This window comes from Bos taurus, chromosome 2 (genome assembly GCF_002263795.3).
Source record: "Bos taurus isolate L1 Dominette 01449 registration number 42190680 breed Hereford chromosome 2, ARS-UCD2.0, whole genome shotgun sequence".
Classification (NCBI taxonomy): Eukaryota; Metazoa; Chordata; class Mammalia; order Artiodactyla; family Bovidae; genus Bos; species Bos taurus.
The window spans coordinates 106467174-106485020 of NC_037329.1; the positions used below are offsets into that span (position 1 = coordinate 106467174).

At 36.7% G+C, this 17847-nt stretch overlaps 1 protein-coding gene across 8 annotated transcripts in view; it reads right to left on the reverse strand.

Moving 5' to 3' along the window:
• USP37 (ubiquitin specific peptidase 37) overlaps positions 1-17847 on the reverse strand; it is an 85494-nt gene that overhangs the window by 19828 nt on the left and 47819 nt on the right. For 6 of the 8 annotated variants that reach the window (XM_010802319.4, XM_024999416.2, XM_024999413.2 and 3 more), the window contains 6 exons: positions 17012-17129; positions 15705-15784; positions 12441-12605; positions 10939-11004; positions 8044-8185; positions 5763-6018 (listed from right to left, as the gene is read on the reverse strand). In XM_010802319.4, the coding sequence (XP_010800621.1) occupies positions 5763-6018; positions 8044-8185; positions 10939-11004; positions 12441-12605; positions 15705-15784; positions 17012-17129 (827 nt within the window). The remainder of the gene's footprint in view (positions 1-5762; positions 6019-8043; positions 8186-10938; positions 11005-12440; positions 12606-15704; positions 15785-17011; positions 17130-17847) is intronic. The other 2 variants (XM_024999419.2, XM_010802321.4) reach the window with 1 other exon arrangement.

Below are 17847 nucleotides of genomic sequence, written 5' to 3' on the forward strand. Positions count from 1 at the left end.
GGAAGGAGAACTATAGATTTAAGACATTATGGAGACCAAGAAAAGAAATTTACTAAGGAACTATAACAGAACTGACAAGTAGAATTCAGTGCCCATGTTACACTGTGGCTGTGAATTTGAGGAAAGTATAGTCATCACAGTTTTGTGATTTTTCTCCAGCAATCTTTAGCTGCTTGGGTGAAGGTATGGAGTAAAAAGATGGTTGAGCTGCAAAATAGGATTTCATTAGGCAACAGAGGAACAAACAGAGGAAAGAGAGAAGAGAATCAGAATATGGCATATAGGCTGGGGAGGGAAGTGATAACAAAGGGGAGGTGATGAAGAGCCAAAAAGTAGAAGACAACAGACTGGAAGTCTTAATGAGATCAGGTAATTGTTGAAGTAAGTTTTTGTTGTTCAGTCACTCAGTCATGTCCTTTGTGACATGACTTGGACCTCTTTGTGACCTCATGGACTGCAGCACGCCAGGCTTCCTTGTCCTTCACCATCTCCCAGAGTCTGCTCAAACTCATGTCCATTGAGTCAGTGATGCCATCCAACCATCTGATCTTCTGTTATCCCCTTCTCCTCCTGCCTTCAATCTTTCCCAGCATCAGGGTCTTTTCAAATAAGTCAGCTCTTCGCATCAGGTGGCCAAAGTATTGGAGTTGCAGCTTCAACATCAGTCCTTTCAGTAAATATTCAGGACTGATTTCCTTTCGGATGGACTGGGACTCTCAAGAGTCTTCTCCAACATTACAGTTCAAAAGCATCAAATCTTTGGCGTTTAGCCTTCCTTATGGTCCAACTCTCACATCCATACATGACTAGTAGAAAAACCATACCTTTGACTATACAGACCTTTTTGGCAAAGTAATATCTCTGCTTTTTAACATGCTATCTAGGTTTGTCATAGCTTTTCTTCCAAGGAGCAAGCATTTTTTAAACTTCATGGCTGCAGTCACCATCTGCAGTGATTCTGGAACCCAAGAAAATAAAGTCTGTCACTGTTTCCACTGTTTCCCCATCTATTTGCCATGAAGAGATGTGACTAGATGCCATGATCTTAGTTTTCTGAATGTTGAGTTTTCAGCCAACTTTTTCACTCTCCTCTTTCACTTTCAAGGGTCTTTAGCTCCTCTTTGCTTTCTGCCATAAGGGTGTTATCACCTGCATATCTGAGGTTATTGATATTTCTCTTGGCAATCTTGATTCTAGTTTGTGCTGCATCCAGTCTGGCATTTTGCATGATGTACTCTGCACAGAAGTTAAATAAGCAGGGTGACAATATACAATAAAGCCTTGATATACTCTCCTCAGTTTGGAACCAGTCTGTTGTTCCATGTCTGGTTCTAACTGTTGCTTCTTGATCTGCATACAGGTTCCCCAGGAGGCAGGTAAGGTAATCTGGTATTCTCATATCTTTAAGAATTTTCCACAGTTTGTTGTCATCCACAGTCAAAGGCTTTAGCGTAGTCAATGAAGCAGATGTTTTTTCTGGAATTCTCTTGCTTTTTCTATGATTCAACAGATGTTGGCAATTTGATCTCTGGTTCCTCTACCATTTCTAAATCCAGTTTGAACATTTGGAAGTTCTCAGTTCACATACTGTTGAAGCCTAGCTTGGAGAATTTTGAGCATTACTTTGCTAACATGTGAAATGAGTGCAACTGTGTGGTAATTTGAACATTCTTTGGCAAGAAATAAAGAGAATAGAAGAATGACATTACTTGAGCTAGGAGGAGAAATGGGTTAGAGAAAGATACTTGAAATTAGTATTTCAAAGGTGATACAGTTACTGATGATGACAAAATCTAGGGAGATAGTTCTCAAACTTTAACATCAGAATCAACTGGAATCAAAAGACAGAATGCTGAGCCCCAACATCCAGAGTTTCTCATTCATTAGGTGAGGGGTGGGGGTCAAGAATGGCATTTCCAGCAAGTTCCTACATGATATTGATAGCCTGGAGATATACTGTGAGAACTACTGGTTTGAGTTTCGTCAGTTGTCAAGATGGGGAAAAAGAAAAGTTCTTTGGAATTCACATTAGGAACTGAGAAACCAGGTGGTTGATAGGGACATTTAGGAGGATGCTGAAAGCCCTAAGAATGCTGATGGGAGTGGAATGATTGGAAGGTAAAAGATAGCTATAGAAAGAGATAATATGGCAAAGTCAGAAGTTACATGCTTCAAACGAGCAGGAATTTTTTTTAGGATGAAAGGAGACAAGCAGTTGGAACTGGCAATGGGCAACAAGGAGAAAAATGATCCCATCTCCATGCTCTGAAGTTTCAGGGTATGAAGTGGGGGGGTGGAGGGGGGGTGCGGAGGAATCCAAAACAGCTGTTAAAGAATAGTAGGACAATTTATAATGGGAGCTTTTCAAAGAAAAATTGGCCTTGACTAGAGACTAAAGGGACCTAACAACAAAATGCAGTGGGTAAGCTTTGGATTTGAGTTTTTTTTTAAAAGTGTAAAAAATACGTTACAGATCAATGGGAAAATGTATATGTGGGATCTCTATATATGGAATTATATATGGAATCACTCTTAACATTCTTAGGTATGCTAACTGTTACATAAGAAAATTTCCATGTACTTAGGAGAGTCAGGTTGAAGTGTTTCAGGGTAAAGTGTTATGATACTTGCAATTTCAAATAGTTCTATTAAAAAGAAGAGTGTGTGCATGCTCATTCTCCAAAGATGGCATCCAATGAACCATGCATATAGGTATTCTAACTCTGTGTAGTCCAACTCACAGTGAACACTTGCAGATCCTGTGAGTGCTTTAAGAAAATGTGACAGAACTGATTCTGTCCTAATTTTGAGCCTATACATTAAGGGCTTCCCTGGTGGCTAAGAGGGTAAAGCATCTGCCTGCAATGCGGGAGACTGGGGTTCAATCCCTGGGTCAGGAAGACCCCCTGGAGAAGGAAATGGCAACTCATTCCAGTACTCTTGCCTAGAAAATCCCATGGACGGAGGAGCCTGGTAGACTATAGTCCATGGGGTAGCAAAGAGTCAGACACAACTGAGAGACTTCACTTCACTTCATACATTAAGGACCTGGCAGATGCCCCTTTTGTGTTCTGGGGAGCCCTGAGCTATCATGTAAGACATTTGGCTACCATACTGAAGAGACCACATGGAAAGGGAGAGTCCCTGAGATTATATGAAGAGATGGAAAAGATGAAGAGAAGAGGAGGAGACAGATGGCCAGGGAAAGGGGACCAGAAGAACAGAGAGGCTATCTAGGCATCCCAGCTGATCCTTCTCACCAATACCACCAAGGTGCCAAGGTGAGCCATCTTGAATGTTACTGCCCAGTCAACAATACAGGGAGCAGAAGAACTACCATCAAAGACCAGTCAATCTATAGAATTATGACATATTAAAATAGCTGTTTTAAAGCACTAATTTTGGGGTAACTATCGCACAACTACACATATACATGGGGGCGGTGTGGAAGGGAGAAGAAAAAGAAAGTTACAAAATGTTAATGAATCTAGATGAAGGGTATAAAAGTGTGTATTTTATTTTTCAACGTCTCTCTGGATTTGAAATTTTCAAAATAAAAACCTTACGGAGGGTTTGATCATATTTGATCATTCCTTAGAATTATTATTAATTTTTAACATATGATAATGATATGGAGGATATGTTATTTTGAAAAGAGTTCTTATCTTTTAGTGATACTGAAATCCTGATTCACTTCCAAAGGCAGTGATTGTTAGTTTAGTAAGAGAAGGGGACTTCATAAGGATATTTACCATCAAGAGATAAAAAAATTCTATCATATACTAGTATTGTCTTCACTTCCAAAATCCTAGGCTTGACATACTGACACACATTAGCTAGCTATATAGATATAGATACTAAATCCTTAGTATTTAGTACCAGCAGAAAAAAGTCAGACATGGCTACAAGGAGAGGCAGTGAAAATTCTTTACTTAAAAATCTTAAGACACCCGTAGCGCAAGGCAAGGAGGTTCAGTTCTGTTGTTTGCAGTGATAGCTTGAGAAACAACAAAATTTGAGTAATAATTACCACAAAAATATTTGTATCTGTATAGCACTTCACATAATACGTATGTATTATTTAACATTTTACCCCAACCATCTGAAGTATGTCTCATAGCTATCAAGGGGTTAAATCACTTATTTAAAAATTTATAACTAGTAGGTGGTATAGCTAAGACTAGACACCCAAGACCTGCTCTCTTGGTTCAGTGGTCTTTCCACCATTTTAAAGGGATGAACCCAAAGAAGAATGGAGAACTTGATTTATACATTAGAACTTGATATAAGTTCAGATATGAAAAAATGAAGAATTATACATATTTATGAGAGAAGTGGTAAGAAAAAAGTGACCAAAAATTGACACAAACAATTTTTAAATGCAGGAATACCAACTTTTCTTTTGATGTACACCTACATCCGCTGGATCATGGAAAAAGCAAGAGAGTTCCAGAAAAACATCTATTTCTGCCTTATTGATTATGCCAAAGCCTTTTGACTGTGTGGATCACAATCAACTGTGGAAAATTCTGAAAGAGATGGGAATACCAGGCCACCTGACCTGCCTCTTGAGAAACTTGTACGCAGGTCAGGAAGCAATAGTTAGAACTGTACATGGAACAACAGACTGGTTCCAAACAAGAAAAGGAGTACATCAAGGCTGTATATTGTCACCCTGCTTATTTAACTTATATGCAGAGTACATCATGAGAAACGCTGGGCTGAAAGAAGCACAAGCTGGAATCAAAATTGCCAGGAGAAATATCAGTAATCTCAGATAAGCAGATGACACCACCCTTATGGCAGAAAGTGAAGAACTAAAGAGCCTTTTGATGAAAGTGAAAGAGGAGAGTGAAAAAGTGGGCTTAAAGCTCAACAATCAGAAAACGAAGATCATGGCATCTGGTCCCATTACTTCATGGCAAATAGACGGGGAAACAGTGGCTGACTTTATTTTCGGGGGCTCTAAAATCACTGCAGATGGTGATCGCAGCCATGAAATTAAAAGACGTTTACTCCTTGGAAGGAAAGTTATGACCAACCTAGACAGCATATTAAAAAGCAGAGACATTACTTTGTCAACACAGGTCCATCTAGTCAAGGCTATGGTTTTTCCAGTGGTCATGTATGGATGTGAGAGTTGGACTATAAAGAAAGCTGAGCACCGAAGCATTGATGCTTTTAAACTGTGGTGTTGGAGAAGACTCTTCAAAGTCCCCTGGACTGCAAGGAGATCCAACCAGTTCATCCTAAAGGAGATCAGTCCTGGGTGTTCATTGGAAGGACTGATGTTGAAGCTGCAACTCCAGTACTTTGGCCACCTGATGCGAAGAGCTGACTCATTTGAAAAGACCCTGATGCTGGGAAAGACTGAAGGCAGGAGGAGAAGGGGACGACAGAGGATGAGATAGTTGGATGGCATCACTGACTCAATGGACATGGGTTTGGGTGAACTCCGGGAGTTGGTGATGGACAGGGAGGCCTGGCGTGCTGCGGTTCATGGGGTCGCAAAGAGTCGGACACGACTGAGCGACTGAACTGAACTGACACCTAAAGGGACAAGGAATACTCTACCACTAGCCTCTGACACAAACTCACAATATTCACTTATTTCTGTTAGAAAAAGAAGACAAAGAGCACAAAAATATTATAGCTCTATTATACAGATCCATCTCATCTCCCATTATGTAGAAGTCATTTGCTATTACAAAGCTTTTAAAACAGTTATGTCTTATTTACCAGATGTTTATCTTTAAACCTACCAGGCTCTGTGATTGTCTTCGGCTTCTCAGTTTCCACAGAGTCTGGATTTTCAGGCATTTCTTGAATATCATCTTCTGCAAATCCAGTATCAGGGCTGCTAGTTGGTTTATCATCATCTTCATGACTGAGAGATGGTGAAGCTTCTCTTTTACTTATCTCTAAAACAGCTGCTAGAAGCTCCTCTTCACTCATTCCGTCAAATCCAGAGTTTTCCAATTCAGATTTATCAGGTTCTATTCTGCATGATTTTGAATCCTAAAGAATAGAACTGCTTTTAGAAGAAAACAGAATGCCTACAAATACAGCAATCTTCGAGTTTAAAGTGATATGTTCATTTCTAAGAAGTTTCCTTTCCTTTTTCTTTTTCTGGCTGTGCCACGTGGCATGTGGGATCTTAGTTCCATGCCCTCTGCAGTGGAAGCGTGGAAACCTAACCACTCATCTGCCAGGGAATTGCCTAAGTTTCCTTTCTTTGATGTTTTGGGTTATTTAACAACTAATAACGAATAAATAAAGTCACTGGGAAGCCTAATTTTCTTTTAATTTTTTATGTATTAACTACATATAAAGATACATGTTTACTTGCTTGATTATAATAAATGTTAAGTATACTCTTTGTATACATTTGGAAAATACATAAAAATAATAAAATAAACTCACTCAAAAATCCACCACTCAGAGATATTTAAGTGTTTTTGGTATATTTTTTCCGGATATACATGGATCACACTGTAAATATTCTGTCACTATACCTAACATTCTTTTTAAAATGTGGGTAGCTCTCATTCCTTTTTTTTGAATAGATGAAAAAAATAAAACTATCAAGATTTTATAAATATTTAGAAGTCATTTTCTGAATAAATTTCTCTGATTTCTGGGAGAATTTTTCACTTTGTCATTTCTCACTCAAGGTCAGCAACCACAAACTACCTCTAACTTTAAAGACAGGAAACAGTCTGAACAAAAAGTAACTACTGAAATAATTGTTATTTTACTGAAATGAGGTTTAAAATCAGTTTCATGAGATGATGCAAACTCCTAAAAAACCTTGTATCTTCAAAAATGTTAACTATCATTATTATGTGTCAAGACTGAAGATGCTGAAAGTTGTGCCTTCACACCCATCAAACGTTTAGACTACCTAGTTGGCCTGTTAATGTAAAATATTTACTATGGTTCCCTTGTATTAATAATTAGTATCAAAATAATGCAAGTAATTATCTGAGGACCTGGTGGCTCAGATGGTAAAGAATCTGCCTGTAATGTAGGAGACCTGGGTTCAATCCCTGGGTCTAAGATCCCCTGGAGAAGGGCATGGCAACCCATTCTAGTATTCTTGCCTGGAGATTCCCCATGGACAGAGGAGCCAGGCAGGCTACAAAAGGGGTCGCAAAGAGTTGCACATGACTGAGTGAATAAGCACACACAGCACATGTAAGAGTAGCTCTGAAGATTAATATTAATAGGAGGAAGCTATTTATTTACAACAACTTTCACTTCTTAACGTATCAATCTTGGAAGCAACCTAAGTTTCTACTGATGGATGAATGCATAAACAAGATGTGAAATGAGTGCGTGTTTAAGTGTGCGCACACACACATGATGGAACATTATTCAACCATGAAAAAACTATGAAAAACAATGAAATTTTGCCATTTGTGACATCACTAAAGGACCCAGAGGGAAATAAGTTACATAGAGAGAAAGATAAATACTGTATGATTTCACTTACACGTATAATCTAAAAAAACAAAAAAACTAAGCCCACAGATACAGAGAACAGACGGTGGCTGCCAGAGGTGAGGACTAGGGAGTCAATGAAATCGGTGAGGGGGCAAAAAAGTACAAATTTCCAGTTATAAAATAAGTCATGGGGATGTAATTTACAGTTAATAATATTGCATTGCATATTTGAAAGTTGCTAAGTACATCTGAAAAGTTCTCACTCACAAGAAAAAATTTTTTTGGTAACCAGGTATAGTGATAATGTTAAATAGATTTCTTGTGGTGATCATTTTGCAATAAATATACACAAATATATCATGTTATACAGTTGAAATTAATCTCATGTTTTATGTCAATTATACCTCAATTTAAAAAAAAAGCCTCAATCCACGTTTAAACACACAAGTTTTGTAGCTACAAACAGCAGACTCTTAAAATTGTTCGAACAGGTGCATTAAGTTTATGATCTATTGTATGTATTTATTAAGTTTGCCGATGTTGCTTATGAAAGGCATTGGTTTCTACAGTCAGATATTTTGGTAAGAAACCACTTACCTTTTCCAGGTCCTCCTGCTGCTGTTCACTGCCTGACATTTCACAAAGCCTATGGCTAAGGGCCACAGAGCGTTTAAGCTCATCTTCACTGTCTGAATCAAGGGATAAAGCCAAGGAGGTCTTGGATTTGAAGGTGAAATTCCTATTATTTAAGAGAAACAAACAAACAGACAACTCTATGTAAGTGATAAGTAAATATCTGTCCTTGTTATTTCTTTGAAGTATAAATATCAAAATAAAAGTTTTTCCATTATGGAGAATGATTTAACAGAGAAAAAAAAATATATCAAAAGAGGTATATTTAAGCATTACCTTTGCCCTACTCCAAAAGAGCCATGCTTTGAAAATCAGACAACTCTTATGCTATTTTATATCATCAGTAAACCAATCACTTTGTGCCTTTTTTCTTTTAATGATCAACTCCAAAGAAGTTTGTTACTGTCTTTATAAAGCAAGTACTCTACTGAATGCATGCAGACATAGCAATGAATATGTTTTTGACAACAGAGTGTATGAGGACTAATTTTTGCTCTTTAAAATTATGATCCATGTACTTTGAAATTAACAGTAACATTCCACTTATCCATTTATATGCACGTCCAACTTCTGGCAACCTCTACCTTCTAGAACACAGAGACTCAAAAGGTTAAAAAAAAAAGGCTTCTGAGGAAGGCAGTAGTTTCAAAGCTCATGAACTTTACTGTTTAGACATGGACCCTTCTTCCCCAGGAAATGGTGAGCAAAATAATGTAGCAAGTTCATCAAGAAATGAGAGCTAAGAAATGAGAGAGAATAACCACCAAAAGGACAATAAAGAGCTATGAAGTAATTTAATGTAAAGGCAAACTGTCTCATAAGAATTAAGAGCCTCTGAGGGCATTACCATATTAAAACACAGTGTAATAATGGATACTTACAATGCTGGTTCTAAGTCATTACAATATATTTAAATTATCTTCAGTGTGTTTCATTTAATAACATAAGGAATTCTGCAAGGTTACAGAGATATAACCATCTAAAATGGTTAAAACATTTTAAAGATTAAAATTAAAAAGGCAATGTTTTAAAAGGCAAGCTTCAATCATATAAAAATTCATTTATTTGGAATATGAAATATTACTTTTCAATGATACTAGATAAGTAAGGTGTTACTGTGTTGTCTTCTAAGTGAGCCAAAAATAAACTAAAGGAAAAAGTGGTAAAGGTAAAAAAGCACAAACTTTCTTTGATGAAGGTTAACATAAATTCATATGCTATACTAAAAAAAAAAGTCAAATGGAAGTTAGAAAATGCAATAATCTAAATGTGAAAACTATAAATAAACATATAGAATGATGTCATCAAGAAATAAGAGGCCACAGTGGAAACCAGGAGAATGTATAGCAATGTAGATCAAAGAAAAGAGGCAAGTGGTCAGCAATAAGCCCAACCATGGTCTTTGGCTGAGAGCAGTCAGGGTATCACTGCACTTCAGCCTGAACACTTGAATAGCCTCCCAATATGTATTTAAAAAGAGTTTTTAATATAACTTCGAAAAAGCCAATTAGCCATCTTAATTCTTCATTTCTGATTCCATGCTCACCAAGCAAAACTGAACATACCATTTATTTATTAATCTATGTAAATACTTTGCTGAAGGAGGGTGACACCTGGCTACTAATATACCAGGGTCAAATGTGACAAAGAATATTACAGAAGAACCAATGGTATTTTGGTTCATAATTCAGCCTCTTTTAAGTTTGATCGGCATGACAGGTCTTCTAGGGCCTAGTCATCTTTATTGACCAACTCTCAAATTCTCATACCAGTAAGACCCTGGAGAACAGATTGACCATGCCAAGTATAATGATGCCCAATGAAACCATCTCTTTCTTGAAACTATAGTGATTTGGTACATAAAGAGTGCATTCCATTAATAGTTACTATATTCACAGAAGGCAGCTTGCCTGTAGTAAGGAAAAATATTCATCCTGTAAAGGCATCACTTGCTCACTTTCTAAGCAGCCAAGTGGTATTGCTCATTTGTATCTTGAGAACGGGCAAGAGTATTCATATCGGTACCATTTCAGATTTCTAGTCAGTTAGTCATCTGGTTCTAATTGCACTGAAAAATAATTAACAGGAGGAAAAGAAAACAGCAGTTCCCAAATGTCATTTTATGGTTATATAAGCACCCCAAAAGCCCTTAAACAACAGAAGTGTCTCTTTTCTAAAAGTACTTTGGGACATCAAATCTTTAGAAAAATTAGTTTTAAAGTCAAATGACAACCAAGTCATTTAGAAATGTCTAATCAGGAACTGTAGTTCTAGTCAAATCACTGAGGAGGTATATTAAAAAAAATAGTATTTGTCTCCTTCTTGGACAAACTTCTGGTCTGAAGCAAAAATATATAAAATATTTGTAGAATAGCTACATTCTAGTATGTATTTGTTTTCCTGTCCCCTTTCAGAATGGCTCCAGTTCAGTGTCTAAGATAAAAAGTCCCACACTAGTTAGCTACAGGTGAAAAGATATTTTGAGATCTCCATGCGTGTATTTGAAGAATGGTGCTTTTTATACCAGTAAGGGTTACTTTAACTCTTCAATCCTAAAAATTCCTTGTCGTCAGTCAATTTCTAGAGTTGTAGGATGAAAATATTACATACAAAAGATGATCTAAGAAGTTTTGAAGCAAAATTTTGAGAGGATCATCAGAACTTGCTTCAGTGTTAAAACTCAATATACCCTAATTACAGTTCAAAGCAGATTTAGGAAAATTCCAAAATACAGTAATGCAGAGCAGTTATCATGCAAAAAGAGAAACAATATGAAAAGGGAAGGGGATAATCTTGGAAATTAGGGTAAGCCAAATCCTTAAAAATACAAATTTTGGGTACACAAGAAATATAACTCACTTTGAAGGTGTAGAAGGGCTGGTGATGCAGGAATTCACCATTTGAGAGGCTTTCAATGGTCTAGAACTATCAGAAAATTAGAAAATATATAATGTATATAATTACATTACTAAAAAAAATACACTTAACTTATAAAATGAATTATCCTGTATTACAGTCCCTTATATCCTCTTGAAAAGCAAACAATTATACTTTTCAACTAATAATAGAGGCCAAAAGAGAAAACAAAATACTTTCTCTAGGCTTTGCCTTATCTCATGATCTAAATAAATAATACTGGAAATGAAGTCAAATACTGATACAACAGGAAAAGGACAACTTGGGAAATTCTCTTTGTCTCAGTTCTTTTAAGCAATAAAATAGTAACAGCTCTCATTTATTGAGGACTTACTAGATGTCAGGCACTATAGTAAGAACTCATACATATTATCTCATTTAAAGTTCACAACTACTCTGTTATTTTCTCTACAGACAGGTCAAGGAATTTGTCCAAAGTCTCCAAGGTATTAAATTGTATAGTCAGAGAGCCCAGTTTCAGGCCTGTGATCGTAAAGAGCCTTGGCTACTCGTATGAAATGGTAATATTTCCACAAAGAGTACTAGCTCTACCAGTAGAGGGCAGTTTGCATCAAGCAAAAACATCCATTCTAAAGAAAGGCCATAAGAGAACATCCAGAAACACTGACTCTGGGAACATGTTATTGGCTCAGTGAGGCGTTCAGTGTAAACCTATATGATATTTCAAATATTAATCCAAAAGGGAAATAATTTTTACAAAACTTCATCAATTCATTTTAGCAAATGTTTATCACTTAGTGTATAAGTATAAAATGGAACTACAACATATGGCTCAAAGTAATGCAAGTATGCAGAAACATCTGAAGAAATCTTAAGGTTTTCCCAGGATTCATGATGATAAAATAAAAAGTTACTTCTTTTCTCATGGAAAAATTGTGAGGCACCATTGAAGTTCTTTGCTCAAACTGGTAATGCTTTTATGAAGACACAATCTATTTTAAATGTCCCAGCATAATAGTTAATATACTGTTTCTCAAGTTTGCATACTTCAAAGAGTCAGCAAAGACATTCATTAAAAATACCGATTCCCCAGTCCTATATCAGATTTGCTGAAACAGAACTTCTAGGGAACAAACACAAGAATTGGTATTTTTAGTGTTCAGGGGACTCTTAAGACCATGTAAATTTGGTTTGTATTCCTCAAATGTATAAAACTGTCTTCCAGTGATCTAAAAGAGTAAGGAGTACTCCCTAAAAAGGTAATTTATTATGAAAGGCAATTAATGCACATTGAAAATTATTAAAGCATTTTTTCAATTACTTAAATCACATAGTAATTTAGCACAGAATCCTCAAATAAAGCAAAATTAAAATCTTCTTGGTATGATTTTACCTGCAGTCATGTTATCTAATTCAGTCATTCTTCTGATCGGATAGTAGAAGTCTTTCTACTTCAAAAGGGAAAGAAATTCTCAAGGACTTACACTGCCATCTGTGCACTCCAACCAAGGTTAAAGGGTGGTTTCGTATTTTCAGTGCAATGAGATGAGAGGGTCAGGTATCTTGGAATGATGACTTGCTGCCCAATCTTGTTGTTAAGTGAGAGAGCAACATTGAAGCTGTATCGTTTCAAATGAAGTATGAGGATTCTGAAAAACAAGATGATGACACTACTGGTTCGAATATAACAGAGGTAGCTCTTTTACAGCTAAGAAGAGATCACTTAACTAACCATGTTAGACAGCTTTTGATTTAAAGACTACAACAGGCCAAACTAAAGATCTGTCAAGGAACATTTACTGAATACCTGCCATGCACTAGGCATTGTGCTAGATACTAAGAACACAAATAAAAATAAAACACAGGCACTGGGTAGATATTATTAATTGAGAGGTTTGGGTAAAATAATGTTACTAGAAAAAAAACATCAGTTCAGTTCAGTCCCTCAGTTGTGTCCGACTCTTTAAGACCCCACGGACTGCAGCATGCCAGGCTTCCCTGTCTACCACCAACTCCTGGAGTTCACTCAAACTCATGTCCATTGAGTCAGTGATGCCATCCAGCCATCTCATCCTCTGTCGTCCCCTTCTCCTTCTGCGTTCAATCTTTCCCAGCATAATGGTCTTTTCAAATGAGTCAGTTCTACACATCAGGTGGCCAAAGTATTGGAGTTGCAGCTTCAGCACCAGTCCTTCTAATGAATATTCAGGACTGATTTCCTTTAGGATGTACTGCTTGGATCTGCTTGGAGTTCAAGGGGCTCTCAAGAGTCTTCTCCAACATCTCAGTTCAAAAGCATCAATTCTTTAGCGCTGAGCTTTCTTTATAGTCCAACTCTCACATCCATATATGACTACTGGAAAAACCATAGCTTTGACTAGACAGACCTTTGTTGGCAAAGTAATGTCTCTGCTTTTGAATATGCTGTCTAGGTTGGTCATAACTTTTCTTCCAAGGAGCAAGCATCTTTTAAACCAAAAGATATCAGACAAGAAAACTGAATTTTAAAATACTGTATTGATACTGGGTCAAATCCTTATTTATTTCAGTGTTATATAGTTTATAAAAAAATGGGTGTTATATAACCATAAGGGTCTACCCTGTAGCTCAAATGGTAAAGAATCTGCCTGCAACACCGGAGACCCAGGTTTGATCCCTGGGTCAAGAAGATCCCCTGGAGAAGGGAATGGCAGTCCACTTCAGTATTCTTGCCTGGAGAATCCCATGGACATAGGAGTCTGGCAGGCTACAGTCCATGGGATCGCAAACAGTCAGACACGACTGAGTGACTAATACTACTACTATATAACCATAGATGGTAATTTAAGTGTTAAACAGCCCTTATATTTGATAGTGAAAAATTTTTAAGATGACTTTTGATGAGAACTATTCTTATCTCTTCTCTAGAGAAAAGAGAGAAAACAAAAAGTTTTCTCCACATTCAAAAAAAGTTCTATAAAACGTACATGCCCAATCTGGTTTGTGGATCTGAAAAGGCTTTTAGCTCTGTAGTTTTTAAAAATTACTACTGTAGTAACCATTTTACCTCTAATAAAGAATATAATCTCTGTTTAATAGACTAAACATATTTCATAGCCCACAAGAACACTTTCAAAATTGAATTTCAGAACACCTATGGGAATAATGTTTATGGAAAACTGTTTCCTTTCTTACTGTATATACCTTCACCAAAAAACCACAAAGTCAAAAATCTGTAGAAGTTACTGACTGTATTTCTGTTAAAAAGTATGCAAGAATTCATAGCCTTCAAAATCACAACTTGAGAGAGTACAAGAATCCAACTGATGTGAAGAGACTAAGATGAATGTCAAATGTCAAATATTTTGACTAAACTTTCAAATGATCCCACCAAAATAAAGGGTAATATTAAACAGTCAAATTATCACTCATCTGTAAAGGTGAGGTGGACTACAAATGAACAGTTTTGATAAAGATATCAGGGCCTTCAAGAATAAAACAAACAGATTTAATACTGAAATGAACAAAATAGAGCAAGTCCAGTAACTAGGATTTATGACACAAAGGCTTGACTGATTTCCTTAGTTAGTGACAGCTGGTAACAATCAATCGTTTTCCTTAAGATTTATTCCCCCGACTCTCTTGCCTTCCCTGGTGGCTTGGGCTTCCCTGGTGACTCAGACAGTAAAGTTGCCTGCAATGCGGGAAACGCAGGTTCAATCCCTGGGTTGGGAAGATTCCCTGAAGAAGGGAATGGCTACCCCCTCCAGCATTCTTGCCTGGAGAATTCCATGGACAGAGGAGCCTGGCAGGCTACAGTCTACGGGGTTGCAGAGATTCAGACATGACTGAGTAACTAATGTTCTCTTGCCTTAAAACACTCACAAATAGGAAAGAGTAAGTCTCTTAAGGAAAAAAAGACAGACTATGGTCAACATAATACTGCTATGATTTAGAAAGCCATTTCTTTCAAAGAAATTCATTTTCTAGAAAGGCACAGATACAGAATGTAAAAGAATTAGTCCCTAGGGGCTGGTTCCAGAAACTCCATATTCACTCATAGAAAACTGAAGCTTCTAAAAGAAAGTAAGGCAATATGAAGGCAAAGTGCCACATAAATACTTAATGTTAATAATAATCTTGTTTGTGGTTGAGATCTATTCTTGGAAAGAACTGAAAGCTGTTCTACAATCATATGATATTTTTTAAAACTAGTTTGGCTTTATGTTTGTTTATACAGATTAATACAATATAAATTAATTTCCTTCCTAATTCAGAATTCTTAGGACTACCATTCTTATGGAAGAATTCTTATGAAACTTACCAACTTACCCTCTGAAAAAAAAGAAAGCACAAATTGCAAAAAAAAATAACTTATTTTCACATGCACATGTGTATGTGTCTGTAGCATATTTTTATTGAAGGTTTGGGGTAAGAGAGGGAAATTACAGCATGACAGATTTTAACTAAGTGGTACACATTATTGAATTAAAATTTTATTTTACTATCTAGTTTCTATCATTATTCCAAAATCTCATCAGCCTCCTCCTCTTGTTGCCAACTTCTTGGGGCTCTCAGGTTCCCTCTCTTTTTCAACATTCCAAATTCTCTTCCTTTCTTATACAAGGGAATTCTAGCTTTCCATTCTCTATCCTCTTCATATCTTAGCTTCGCTAATCTTCTTTACCAGTATCCATCTGATAAGCCTCATTTATTCACTAATATTTTTCAGTACTTTAAAGAAGAAAAAATGAGACAATTAATCTTACCTGGGTAGCCTGTTAAATTTGTGTCTGACAAGAGCACATTTCCCACCACATTTCTCACAGGAATACTCAAGTTCTTCTGCCTGTTAAAAAGACAAGAGGGAAAAATAAAGAAGTATGAAGATGAATTAGCACTGCCACAACTCCACCCAGTTTAAATTTTGTGTCCAGAAGCACAAGCCTTACTAAATTAAGACCTAATCCTCAAAATATAGTGTAACATATGCCTGTTTCACAATTTCTAATTTCCTTTTTTTAACCATGGAAACAGCTCAATTTATGGTAGTAACCACAGTAGCAGATTCCCCATGGATACCTTTTCCCCATGGATACACAAGAACCACTGCTAAGAGTATATCCAGATTTTAACATTTGGCCATAGCAGAGATAAGATCACCTTCAGGTTAGGCGGAGTTCCTGGTCTGTTAGGTGTAACTCTACCCCTTTCTTATAATGGAACTCAATCTTCTGGTGACAGCCCACTAAGAACAACTGCTCTAAAAGGACCAAAGTTTGGGGCAGATATCATTACCTAGAGAAAACTGAAACAAGAAATCCTTAAAAAATGGGGGTAAAGATACACAGGAAAAGCTACGAATTCTATGATAACAACAGGAATAGTAAGGAATGATTTAAAAAAAAGAAAAGCAGAGTATTTATCTCTGAGTGGAGCTGAATTTTCATCATTTCAAGAACAGAGGTTTTTTTGTTTTTGAATCTTAGAGTGATAACCCTGCCTATCTACTACAATAAAACAAGAACCACTATTATATAGACTAAAGGTGATCCTGGCACATTTCCATCAATTATAAGGACTACTACACAACAGTTCAATTATCTCCCCGAAAATTTCAGAATATCTATAGCACTGAACCACATACGCAAATATTTATCTATAGCTCTACACCTCTAAAACAAACACGACTCCTCCTTTCTAACAAGGCACATATAACCTAAAGAAAAGCAGAGTATTTTTTCATTACTCAGATCTTAGTATACTAACTCTGTGCCTCCAATTCTGATTCGCATTACCCAATTTTAGCATGTGTCACTCTGTATTATTAGTTTCTAAGGTTGCCTAAAACACTTGCTGTTGAGTTAGATATATAATCCACTTGAGCAATGAATTTTCTTCTACACTCAGTTAACAACCATATCTATTAAACTTTTAAAAATAAATACTATTTATAAATATTTCTCATTTGTTTCCCCTGCAAGTATTTTGTCAAACTCAAGAAAGCAACTTCAAATACAATTATCTATGATATATAAAATTTAGTTATGTGAAAATACCAAAAAACAGTATTTACTCTAAAGAAAAGATCAAGGGAATCTTGAATTGAACGAGGAGGGAGTGGCTTTTTCCTTCGAGGAAGGTCAATAGAGAGGTCATTAAACTGTTCTCTTTTGGGAATAATCTCTCCACATCTGCAAGAATAAAAGAAGATAAATGTAAGAATTCAGAAGCCTAAGTGTGCAATACTAAATAAAAATATACTTCAGAAACACTGTTCCCCCAAAGAATTTCTCATGACTAGGCATAAGAAGGGGCTTAAAGTGTGGCGCCAGTGGTAAAGAACCTACTTGCCAATGCAGAAGACATAAGAGACTGGGTTGGGAAGATCCCCTGGAGGGCATGGCAACCCACTCCAGTATTCTTGCCTGGAGAATCCCACTGACAAAGGAGCCTGGTGGCTACAGTCCACAGCGTCACAAAGAGTTGAACATGATTAAAGTGACTGAGCAAGTGTATGGAGGCATGAGAGATAAATGCTAAATTTTAGATTTTTTTATTTCCCCAAACCCCACATGCCCCTAAGCCAGTGTGCCCCAACTATTGAGCCTGTGCTCTAGAGCCCGGGAGCCACAATGACTTGAGTTCTTATGCCCCAGCTACTGAAGCCCACGCACTCTACAGCTCATGCTCCACAACAAGAGAAGTCACTGCAATGAGAAGCCCATGCATCGCAACTGGAGAATAATCCCTACTCCCTACAATTACAAAAAAGTCTGTGTAGCAATGAAGACGAGCACAGTCAAAAATAAATAAATAAAATTATTTTTAAAATAATTAATATAAACAGAAAGAGAGAATTTGCTCTCTCTGCCTAACTACTTGAGCTGGCCATCAGTAGTCTCCTATCCT